Source organism: Podarcis bocagei (genome assembly GCF_964188305.1).
Source record: "Podarcis bocagei genome assembly, chromosome: 9".
Lineage (NCBI taxonomy): Eukaryota > Metazoa > Chordata > Lepidosauria > Squamata > Lacertidae > Podarcis > Podarcis bocagei.
Window position 1 is genome coordinate 27204327 of NC_138134.1, and position 12708 is coordinate 27217034.

Here is a 12708-nt window from a genome sequence, read left to right on the forward strand (position 1 = left end):
GCAGGGTAATGCTGAAAGCATTACCCAGAAAGCATTGCCACAAATGTGAGATGCTCAGTAGTTGCCACTAGGACAAGGGGTAAAAAAGAGAGGCTGCCACGAGGGCTCCCTCATCACAGGGGAAAAGCTGAGCCATAGGAATAGAAGCACTTCACTATTGAGCAGTCTGGCACCCTTGGCTCATGTTTAATATTCAGCCACAGAAGTTTGCAAATAACTTAGCTTTCCTCCATTATCTGAATATGAAGCCTGTATCCAGAATAGTCAAGTGATCTAGCAATGAGTTTCCTTGGGTGATTAAAGTAAGGAGTCAAACCCCAGAGTCCAACTGAGAATTCACACAGGTTGCACTGCAAATAAATAAAAACAAAACGCTCTAAATAATCTTCTCCTACATAAACTTATAGGGAAGCAATGGTAGAATGCGTTTCTTGCAAAACACAAACTTGCAAAATTACTGCACAATGTTATTGTTAATGACATCAGGTGCACCTTTGGGTAGGAAGAAAGACCCCCAGACAGCAGTAAAAGTAAATACAGAAGCACCAGACGGAGGAGAAGCCAGCCGGCATAATATCCCAAAGAGCATTTAAACCTGATTTTTTTTAAGCATCTCTATGAGCTTCAGCCGAAAAGTAATTAGAAAAATCAAATCAAATGCATTGAGCTACTCCATTAGACCAAAAGTTATCAAAACCGCCACAAACAGTTGACAGAAAACAGAGCAGAGCGAATGCTTGCAGGGAAAGTACTGTGTTAGCATGAACATTAACTCAGCAGAGAGTGACCTACTTGGATATCCTAGACACCATCTGTTCCCACAGATTTTCTGTTCTCCTAGGATAAAAGTTGGGGGATTGTTCTCCATCGTACACCACCTGACCCGATAAGAGTTGGAGAGACCACTTTTGTGGTTGCTTTCATTTCCTTTCAGAAGGCTTAGGCAAACTGAATGCGAAGCAGCAGTTAACATCTTAAAGGGGAAATCTTATGACTCAGGATGACCAGAGAGAGAGAGAGTCACTGGCCACTTGGGCGAGAAGTATCATTCAGAGCAGATCTGTTCAGACTGGCTGTGGTTACTTAGCAGTCAGGTTGCTTACACTCAGAGCATGATGTGACAACATGAAGGATCCTCTGATTTATTCTAAGCAAAGGAGGACGATGTTACATGTATGACCTTAAGCAAACTACTTGAATGGCGGTTAGGAGTTGCCAGCAAAACATTAGAAACCAGACGAAAAGAGAAAATAAGCTGCAGTGTGATAAGAGGAGGGGGGAGGGGCCACCTCTCCCAGAATCTGAATAGCCTGCTTTGTCTCCTAGTCCTTGACACACGCGGGGACACACACAACCCTCCTGACAGCATTTTGGAGCTGTTGCAACTGACTGCATGTAGCTGACCTGGCTTGAGCCCAGCTGTGGCTTGGTTTTGCCTGATGTTTGAGCACGAGGCAGCACAGGCTCATTAAAAAAAGAGAGAAGCCACTACAGCAGGGTCAAAAGGTCATGACCTCATCCTGGCAGCATTTTGTGAATGGGGTGGCCACCATTGCACACATGCCTCTCTCCACCCGCACAGTGCCCTGGACTCTCCACTTTCTCTTTCCTGACATGACCTGGTCACTCTGCTCTCCCCTCCCCCAGGTTGCTCCCCTCCCTCCTCCCCTCCTAGCAGCTCAACAAGCAGGATGAGGTCCATTTCATCTTTCACCCTTTATTATTTTTTTTTACAAGGCAAAGTGACGCCCTTGCTGGGGCGCTACCCACCCACCCTCTTCACCCACAGCCCAGAGGCATTCTGGGAAAAAGCATGGCTAATGGAATGTTCTGGGAGATGCTTTAGTCCAGCAACATCTGGGCAGTCACAAGTTTCCCGTCCCAGATCACTGGAAAGAAGGTATTTTTTTCCAGTCTAACCAGATGGAAAACCATTTTCTTTTTTCTTCTAGAATCTGTTATGACTGCAGGTGTCAGTATAACATTGTTAATGTACTTTGGGGTAGCCCTCATGAGAACTGTAGGTGGTGCTATGGGACATTGAGAAAAAGGTGAATCCCACAGTGGGAAATGACATGGAAAATCTGCAGTGGATCGGCTCTGAAAATCTGCAACTGGGTTGACATATTTTCAGATTTTGACAAGTGTTATAGATGTTTTTGGAGCTGTGAAGGTGTAAGAAGAGTGGAGCAACAGGAATAGCTTATTCCAGTGGGTGGGTGCCCACAAGGGGTCTCTTTCAATGTAAATTCAAACTGTATGTTCTTGTTTATTATGCAACCATTAAGCATCCAATAGCCCCTCTTCTTCTAAGTCCCCTTACCATGTCACTGTCATTAATGAGGAATCACATATCCAATCAGCTGCTTATCATTTTTAAAGCTGTGTTGGCCTTGTGGTTTTCATTCTGGGAGTTCCAGATGATCTGATTGAACAACATTGCCTCTGGTTCTCAGCGTCTTGTCAGCATTACAACCATCTGAATCCCAAAGATTTAAGAACTCCAATCTATTCTATAGCTGCTGTGCTGCCACAGATGGTTCCCCCCCTCCCTGCAAGCACTGTGTCTCGATGTGATGCACTTAATAGCAGATAGATAGATAGAACAGAAGGCAATGCTGATACTGAAAGCAAGTGTGCATATGCTACCCATTCACATTTTGTCACATGGATTTGCACACTCTTTGTTAAAAGGTAACATAAGTTGTACATAGCTCATGAAGTTCTATTTTGTGTGTGTTCTCCACCCTTCTATCTGCTAACATCTTCATTAAGTTGCTTGCTTTGGGATTTACATGACCAAACAAGATCAGCCATGCAGAGATAACAGCGCACAAGCAATGCTGCAGTATCAGGTGAACACAACAAGGGCGAAGCAATGACAAATGAGCACTGATAGTTAGTCAGGGTTGAGAGCAAGGAGTTGAGGCGGCAATAGCCTTAGGACTTCTTGTGCATCAAGAGAAATGAGAGTTGAGGGTTTTCCTCATGAGAATCAAGATTGTGTTAGTGAACAAGATGTTACTAGCCAATTGTAGAATGCCACTGGCACTGCCAAGTTATTTAAAAATCTTTTTGAAGCATGTGGCTATGGTACAAAAGTAGTGGGAGGCCTGTAGCTCATGCCTAAAAGAAGATCCCAGGTTCATTCCCTGGTGCCCAATGTTTTTTCAGGGGGTACTCAAGGGTACACAGTACTGGCACTTCTTTTTCTGTTAAAAAGTGTGGCACTTAATGTAACTTCATGGTGAGTAAAGGTAAAGGGACCCCTGACCATTAGGTCCAGTTGTGATCAACTTTGGGGTTGCGGCGGTCATCTCGCTTTATTGGCCAAGGGAGCTGGCGTACAGCTTCTGGGTCATGTGGCCAGCATGACTAAGCCACTTCTGGCGAACCAGAACAGTGCACGGAAACGCCATTTACCTTCCCACTGGAGCGGTATCTATTTATCTACTTGCACTTTGATGTGCTTTTGAACTGCTAGGTTGGCAGGAGCTGGGACCGAGCAACAGGAGCTCACCCCGTCACAGGGATTCAAACCGCCGACCTTCTGATTGGCAAGTCCTAGGCTCTGTGGTTTAATCCACAGCGCCACACGTGTCCCTTTATTTTTCTAGGAATAAAAGCACTGCTGGAACCTTCTGGTAGGGCTGAGTCTCCCTGTAAGAAACTCTGGAGAGCTACTTCTAGTCATTGTAGGCAATACTAATGGACCAACGGTGTGACTCAGGAGGGGCAGAATCCTATGTCATATCAATAGCATATGATAAAATGATGGATTCTAGCCCAGTTCTGACTTCCAATGTTTGCCCTTACTTGGGGAGAACAGATAATGGGACACAGGGACAGATTCTGCTGACTGTGACAATCCACTCTGACATTTCTTAGCCTGCATGCAACAGGTGGTGGCGGAAGACAGAATAGAAAAGGACCCACTAGGATTACTTTATCCCATCTACTACCTTTCTTTCCTTGCAGGGGGACACCGGCTAAGGAGGACTGTGCTTCCATCCACTTGAGAATCTGAGAACATGACAAAGTTTTCCTTCTTCTCCAGCTCTGTCCTCTCCCACAGGTAGGCATTTCCCCATGTCTTTCTGAAAGCGACACATAGTTATTCTCACATCAACCCGAGTGGCTGAGTGCCAACAGGATTGGAGCCAAGAGAGAGCCACTAAGAAACAAGAGTGAGCTATCACATACAGTAGTACCTCGGGTTAAGAACTTAATTCATTCCGGAGGTCCATTCTTAACCTGAAGCTGTTTTAACCTGAAGCACCACTTTAGCTAATGGGGCCTCCCGCTGATGCCACACACGATTTCTGTTCTTATCCTGAAGCAAAGTTCTTAACCCGAGGTACTATTTCTGGGTTAGCAGAGTCTGTAACCTGAAGTGCCTGTAACCTGAAGCGTCTGTAACCCGAGGTATCACTGTACTTTGGTGACCTTTTCAATCTTACTTGTAAGCAACTGGACCAGACTGCATTTTTTTACTGGAACAGTGGCACTGCAGAAGGACATATTTAATCTTTCCCTTGCACTCCTATAAAGGTAAAGGTAAAGGTAAAGGGACAGGGACCATTAGGTTCAGTCATGGCCGACTCTGGTGTTGCGGCACTCATCTTGCTTTATTGGCTGAGGGAGCCGGCGTACAGCTTCCGGGTCATGTGGCTGGCATGACTAAGCCGCTTCTGACGAACCAGAGCAGCGCACGGAAACGCCATTTACCTTCCCGCCGGAGCGGTACCTATTTATCTTCTTGCACTTTGACCTGCTTTCGAACTGATAGGCTGGCAGGAGCAGGGACCGAGCAACGGGAGCTCACCCCGTCACGGGGATTCGAACTGCCAACCATCTGATCAGCAAGTCCTAGGCTCTGTTGTTTAACCCACAGCGTCACCCGCATCCCTTTGTACTCCTATAGCACTCTTCTAAAAATGCTCTCTTTTGGCACTGCTACTCCAATCAAAGTCTGTGGCTGCTTTAAAATGGGGGTGGGAGAGTTAGGTGACCCTATTACAGATTCCCCAAATTACATCTATTTTACTATTGGTAAATGTCTAGTGCTCTGTAAGACATGATTAGTCTTTAAGTGGCTTTTAAGCTTTAGTCTAGAGACTTTCCAGGAGTTCCATGGATCATCATTATAATAATGAAGGAAAGTGCTGAAGAATCAGAGCTTTTATTGACATTTCCATCACATGCTGAAGAGGCAGCACCATTTTCAGTTTAATGTCAAATGAAGAGCATCTTGTCCCTTCAGTAGTACACTTGCTTGGACCACAAATGTTAAAGAAACCCTGCTGGGACAATGATCCAATCTGTACTTATTCAAAATTATTGCAAATTTATTTCCTGTCACACGGGGGGGAAATGTCTTTTATGGGCCAAGGGCTGCATTGATAATCAGGCATCTCTTCAGCTGTCACATACCAATGAAGGGTGTGGCCAACATATGTGCACAGACACACAAGGTATTCTCACTATAGATGCACATTCATCACACATATATGTACCCAGACATATGCAGCACACCCACCCACTACACAAGCAGTCTCATAATACTGCTAAGCACTCATACACTGTCATACCCAGACACAAAACCAGCATTTCCAGACTTATCTCAGCACTGTGATGCTTAGTGCTAAGATCAGAGATAAAATATCCTTCTAGCTGTCTTTCAGACAGCAGCCAGAGGGATCTTTTATCTCAGCACTGAGTACCACAGCGCTGAGATAACTCCCATCAGGACATAAAAAACCCATTTAGCTGCTCTTTAGAAAGGATGTCTGAAGAGTAGTCAGAAAGATCTCTCATGTCCATTCTCACTGCTAAGCACCACAGTGCTGAGACCAGAGATAAGCTCTCTGCCTGTTCTATTAAACAACAACACCCATTCATTCATTGGAGGGAAGGTGAGAGAAGATGCTGCCTTTTATCTCCATCTCAGTGCTGTGGTGTATTGAGAGCAGATCCTCTCTAAAAAAAAGAAGACTTGTGTGTTTTACCTGATCCCTCTGGCTTTAGAGATCCCTTTAGAGATCACACTCTATGGAACAGAGAGCTTTATCACTAAATCAGATAGGAGATAGAGCTGTGGGTGTTGGCAGGCCACAACTAGCAGTTTGTAAGGCTGGATTTGGCCTGCAGGATACCACCCTGGCTGTGAAGCAAGACCATGCGGTGAACTGCAAAGAGCAAAGAAGAAGAAGAAGAGTTTGGATTTGATATCTCACTTTGTCACTACCCGAAGGAGTCTCAAAGCGGCTAACAATCTCCTTTCCGTTCCTCCGCCACAACAAACACTCTGTGAGGTGAGTGGGGCTGAGGGACTTCAAAGAAGTGTGACTGGCCCAAGGTCACCCAGCAGCTGCATGTGGAGGAGCGGAGACGGGAACCGGGTTCACCAGATTACGAATCTACTGCTCTTAACTACTCTTAACCACTCTTAACTGCTCTTAACCACTTCACCACACTGGCTCTCAAACACAATACAAACAAATGGAAGGAGCACTGCTCTAAATCTTTGCAGAAGCTGTGCTAAAATGCAAAGCACAGCCCCGCCTCCTTCAACACTGTACATTTTATTAATGGGTCTTGGCTGCAAATGCGTGGAAAGTAAGAACATTTTTCTTAAGAAACTGTGCAAGCTTTTCATCTTCCTCTGCAGTACACAGCATGGGTAGCTTGAAGATATGAATGACTGAAGCTGCCTTATGATAAATGGGACTATTGACCCACCCCTAAATTAGACTCCATTCTAACTGGCCTCAGCTTTCCAAGGTCCCAGGTAGGATCTTTCCCCAGCATTTCTATTGAAAAGCCTTTCCCTTGCGGGTGGCAGGGTTTGATCTACAAAGCATGTGGCTCCAGATGTTCACATCAGCTATCTTAGTTTAATTTCATGTCTTCTTTGTTCCATATTTGTGTGCATAGTGATTCTTGGTTGAGAGTTATCACAAGTTCTTGGTGGGTTCCCGCAGAGGGTGAAAATTGGCACCTGGAGAGGAATAATTCAAAGAGAGAGAAATTTTCAAGGGTGAACACCTCCTGGTAGGAAATGGTTGACAAGCGACACAGAGATTGTCATGGGTTGTGGCTGACATATGTCTATTTTGTTATGTTTCCATCAGACAGGAAGCCACAGTTGGGTGCATGGGAGACACTCACAAAGAAAGTAGTGGTGGGTGAATGTGATCTTTGGGCTGAAAAAGCCCCCCCCCCATTCCTGCCATAAAGGATGCCATCCTTTTTAATGACCCTTATAATTTCCCTTTCCTTGTCCCTGTTACCCAGCAGCCAATTCATTAGGTTACTTTTCTGGAACATCCAGCCTGAGAAAGATTTCCGTGAAACTCAAAATCCCCTGTGACATCTTTCAGACTGACCAAAACCATCTACAGTGGTACCTTGGGTTAAGAACTTAATTCATTCTGGAGGTCCGTTCTTAACCTGAAACTGTTCTTAAACTGAGGTACCACTTTAGCTAATGGGGCCTCCCGCTGCCACCATGCGATTTCTGTTCTCATCCTGAAGCAAAGTTCTTAACCCGAGGTACTATTTCTGGGTTAGCGGAGTCTGTAACCTGAAGCATCTGTAACCTGAAGCGTCTGTAACCCGAGGTACCACTGTATATTGTTTTGCTCAGAGAATCATAGATTTGGAAAGGACCTTAAGGATCATCTAGTCCAGCCCCCTTCCAATGCAGGAATATGCAGTTGTCCCATAAGGGGGTTGAACCTTCAACCTTGGTGCTAACCACACTCTAACCATCTTATTCCTATTTGAAGCATCCTTTAAAGCAGCTGTAGTGTGACTCTTCCTGCTCTTCCTGAGGTTCTGCTGGAGAAATGCTTAGATGAGAGATACATGCTTGCGCTTTTGCCATCATAAGGACTAGATACTTTCTTTTTTAAAAAAAACAGAAAGCTGTGATTCTCGAGAATATCACAGTTTTGAGGAAGCTTTCTGGTGAAACCACTTAGATAAATCAATCCAGAAGAATAGGGATTTGAAATCAAGCCTGAATCAATGTGGCACTTAGGAAAGCTGCTAGGTTCTTTCTCTGTTTTAATTTTTCAAAGGCTGGTTTAAAATAGCTTTGTTTTCTCCCAGCGCTAGACTGTCTGAGGATGGGTAATTCCGTCTCAGTGCAGTGATATACTTAGAAGCCCTTCAGTTTCCTTCTCATCATGCATTCCTATGACTATGTGATGAATACAAATAATAGAAAACTTTCCTTCTAGCATAGGGCACATGTTAGAGCACTGGCTGCTATTTTTAGCATAGCTTCTTCTTCTTCTTTTTTGAATGAGTGGTGTGCCAACACTATGGCAAATAGAATGCTACTGCATCTTCTTAGATCCTGCTTATTTTAATGCCAATCACTCCCAACATTTTTTTTATTGTTATTCAGCTTGTTAAGCAGCTCTCTGGTTCATAATTATCTGATTCCCCTTCTTTATTCTTTCTTTACTGTTCATAATAGGTTTCAAAATGCCATTGTAATAACAAAATGGTAAGGATCACATTGTTCAGCCCAGAAGATTTTATGCCATTTAATAAATGGCAACGGTGTCCTTAATTGGCTAAAATGTTGCTATTTAAAACAGTGCTCTGTTAAACACTGTGTGCCGTGCTCTGTTGAGACTTTCCTCTACGTTTTCTCAAATAGACTTGAAACAGGAGAGAAAAGAGAATTGACTCCTTGCTTATTGGCTGTCAGTTGTTAGGGCTGTATGAATAACGTGAGGAGGGGGAGAATATGAATTACTGCAGTATTTAACAACACACACCTCTGGCAAACACAGCTGGCATTCTCCTTGAGTAGGGAAAAACCGTATTTCCACGACGTTTTAATGCCAACCAGTCTTTTTTATAATTCCCACTTAGCAATACACGAAGTGCGCCCATCTTTTCTACTATGTAAGAACCCCTGTTTTAAATTACACCCCCCACCCGCTCTGTCCCGTTGCTATTCTGGGTGGTGGCCAGAAAGCGGGAGGGGTAGCCTCTTTTCTAAGTTTCAGCAATGAAATCCCATTTGCCTTCGGAAATCAGGGGGGAACTGATATTCAAGAGGAAATGCTCCCAATATTGTCTCCGGTTTTGGGAAGTAGATGAGGTTGCTTTCCAAAAGGAGGAGAGAGAAAAAGTCCGCCTTTCTCATATATTTCTGAGTCCGAAGGGGAGGGGGAGATGTAGAACGAGACAGTCTTTTCTTGTCCTCCCCCTGCTGCTTTCCTCCTCTCCTCCCTCCCCTCCTCTGTGAGGCGAATGCACGTGCTGCTCTGGGGGATTCGGGTCCCGAGGTACCTCCTTCCCACCCCCCCATGCTGAGCAAATAACTGTACGAGGAGCTTTTAATAGCACAGCCTGATCAGAACTGACTGCCTCTCTCCTCGCTTCCAAGCAGCCCGTGCTTCCTTCTGTAAAGCTTCCAGCCGTCGAGAACCCATCCGGAAAGTATTTAATTACAGTGATATTTATCCAAAGTATTATTATTTTTAAAAAAGCAAAAAAGCAAAAAAAGCAGCCAGGCAAACTTCTTCCTTCCTTCGTCTTCTCGACGCCACCCCTCCCAGTCCCGTGCACAAAAAGTCGTTAAAAAGGCTATAAAGCACCATCGCATCTTCAGGTGGCAACGGTCCCTCAGCGACCTGCAGCCTCCAAATCCGTGAATGAACCTGGCTGGCTTTCTGAATGAGCGAAAGAATGAATGAGCGGACGCGCGAATGCATGAATGAATGGGGAAAGCGGGGAAAGAATGAATGGGGCTGCGCTGGAGGCACGCGCGCGCTCACCCTCCCTCCTCCCCAACGTTCCAGCTTTACAACTCTGCCATGAATGGAGGCGCCAGTTCCGGCGAGCGCCTGCTGGAGGAGCTGTGGCTACGTCGCCCGCTTCGGCGGCAGCTGGAATCCCCTCGTAGCGCACGTGTCCGGGGAGGGGGAGGCCAGGCGCCAACGCTAGATGTCACCTGGAGGCAACAGTGGTGGCGGCGCGGAGGGGGGGGGGTGCCGCTGTTTGGGGAGGGGGGCTGGCTATGTGGATGGCGGCTGCAGCTGCAGCAGCGGCGACGGGGCGGGCGATCCGCGCGGAGAGTAAAGGAGGAGGAGGAGGTGGAGGAGGAGGAGGAAGCGGGGGATGCTATAAAAGTAACTCGCCGTGGCAAATGCACACTTGGGCGAAACTTCCCCGTCCGGGCAAAGAGACGATGGCAGGAGCTCGGGAGAGGAGAGGATCGACGGCAGCAGCGGCGGGCTGGCCGCTTGGCATCGCGGCGGAGTCCATGGGGGGGAAGGAGGCGCTTTAGCATCCTGCTGCCTCCCCTGTGCCCCCCCTCCAGGCAGCCCCTCTCTCATGCCGGCTAGGGCACAGCCAAGGTGACGCTCGCTGGCGGCGGGCTCCCCGTCCTGCCCCGCATCACACCTTCCCTCCCCAAACTTCGCAGCCCCCGGGACGTGCGCGGCTCCCTCCGGGCAGCATGCGAGGCAATGGGAGCGCGCTGAACGGCTCTTCCCCGCCGCGGGACGGGCTCACCTTGGACAGGCCCCCCTGGGTGGCTTCCACCTTGGCCGCCATCCTCATCTTCACCATCGTGGTAGATATCCTGGGCAACTTGCTGGTGATCCTGTCCGTGTACAGGAACAAGAAGCTGAGGAACGCGGGTGAGAATCGGGAGGCGAAGGCGGGGTGGCCAGGAGGAGGACAGAAGCCAGGAAAAAAGAGGGAAGGAAGGAAGACCAGGAGAATCGCCTCGGACGTGCCTACGAGCAGCAGTTGGGGAGGGGGCTGTGCTGGAGCGGAAAGGGGAGGGGGCAAAGCGGGCAAGAATGGCAAAGCCCTCCTTTCTTGGTGTATGCTTTGGGGGGGGCGCGTTGATGCACGACCCCCCCCCTTCCTTCGTTTGCTGTGATTGGAACGGCGAGTTTCTCCGGCGCGCCAGGAGGAGCCGTGCGTGCGCTTTGCTTGCCAGGCTCAATCGAATAGTGCGGGGCAGGCGGCGAGGGGCATTCTGGGAAAGCAGCGCTGTCGGGCAAAGGCAGTGAGCGAGCGAGAGCACGAAGCTATCCTTGCCGGGAGATTATATCAGAATGGGCGCGCGATTGTAGTGGGGGGAAAACGAGATTGCCTTACCTCTTTTGCCCATCCTCCCGGCTCCTCCTTTCCTCGGCGATGCGCCTTAGAACTTTGACGCGGCTTTGCATCCCTTAAAGAGTGACCCCCGCTGCTCCCCGGTTCATTGCAAGGCAACAATTCCCGCTTGTGACAGATGCCGAAAGCGGTGCATGTGATGGTTTCACCTCAGATCAGTGATCAAGAGGCAGCGTGTATTTTTAGTGACAGCCACACAAAAAATAACACACCACAACCCCAGCTGCTATTTAAAGTTCCGGCTCAATATATGATCTAGCATAGGACAAGACAAGAATTGTTACCCCCCCAACGATGCCCGAGATGGGGTGGGGGGAATACTTATGTTGTCCTTAGTGATGGAGTCTACGTTATTGTTTTTCTTTGGTAGATGCTTTTAAATAGATCTGTATTGAAAGTATTTGTGCAGAATGAAGGCGTGATGGTTGTGAGATAACTCTGCAAACTCGAGGAACGTAAAGCTGGTGCTGAGGTAAACTCAGTGGTGATAAGCTCATTTTGCCCTCTATCCACTTGTTATTTACTCCGTTTAACGACTGAAACCATCTGATAGCTACACAGATTTTAGGCGCGGGGGGGGGGGGGCAGGAGAAGATCAGTGATGGTCTCTTGAACAAATCTGTTTTAGTTTATGGATTATTGGTTAGACAGACAGGGAAATTCTCCTTCAGAGTCATTCTGCTTTATCATGTCAGACCAGCTGGTGTGCACATATACTAAATCTATGCACTCTAGCCCGCTTTTAAACTTTCATTGAGGGAGGGGGGAAACAACCCACAGAGAGGCGAAACACGTGCAAGGATTTGCGTCAGCAGACCGAGCAGAAAATTTGCTTCCACATTTCTCCACCCACCTTTCCAATATTGCAAAGCACTGGTTTGTAGTCTTTAATGGAATGGCAGGATTTTGTTGGACGGTAGTACCCGGAGACCTTCCTTTCGGAGTGCTTGTGCTGTTTTTGAAATCTGGTAAGACAAGATAATTAGATCCTGAGGGCAACTTTGCAAAGCTCTCCTATTTGCCTGAAGTTTTTGTGATGGCCATAGAGCGATTTTCAGGACTCTCTGGTCTTCTAGAATAATTCTAACTTAAATGGTTACTGAATGAGTTTGTGGGCACTTTTTGCCGTGAAAATAATAAAGGGTTTTATTTATAATCCCCCCTGCACATATATGTTCTTTTAATTATGATATAGCCAGAATTTTGTTGGTTGAATAAAGGAGAATATATAAAGTTGGATTGAGACATAATCATGCTTAGATTTCTGTGAGTCTATTCTAATCATAACTAAGTCTGGATATAGTAACCCATGGCATTAAAAGTGTTGTCCCTTTGAGATCTGCTGGAGCTGTTCATTAAAGTTAGAGGATTTCTGCACTTGGAAGTTGATGTACATGAGGGATTATAAACATTGTGTTGTATTACATATATGAAATAAGAAACAACAACAAAAGTGTTTGCCTTTCTCAGCGTTTGAACATTAATTTTAGATTTCATTGGGGTTGCTGCATACATTACGTTATTTTCTACATGGAAAACACTTCCATGTTG

At 46.6% G+C, this 12708-nt stretch overlaps 1 protein-coding gene across 1 annotated transcript in view; it reads left to right on the top strand.

The window, feature by feature from the left end:
• Positions 1 to 10046: 10046 nt before the first annotated feature.
• Positions 10047 to 12708, top strand: part of MTNR1A (melatonin receptor 1A) — a 65192-nt gene continuing 62530 nt past the window's right edge. The window contains exon 1 of the mRNA XM_081209035.1: positions 10047 to 10670. Within this exon, the coding sequence (XP_081065161.1) occupies positions 10487 to 10670 (184 nt within the window). The 5' untranslated portion in view covers positions 10047 to 10486. The remainder of the gene's footprint in view (positions 10671 to 12708) is intronic.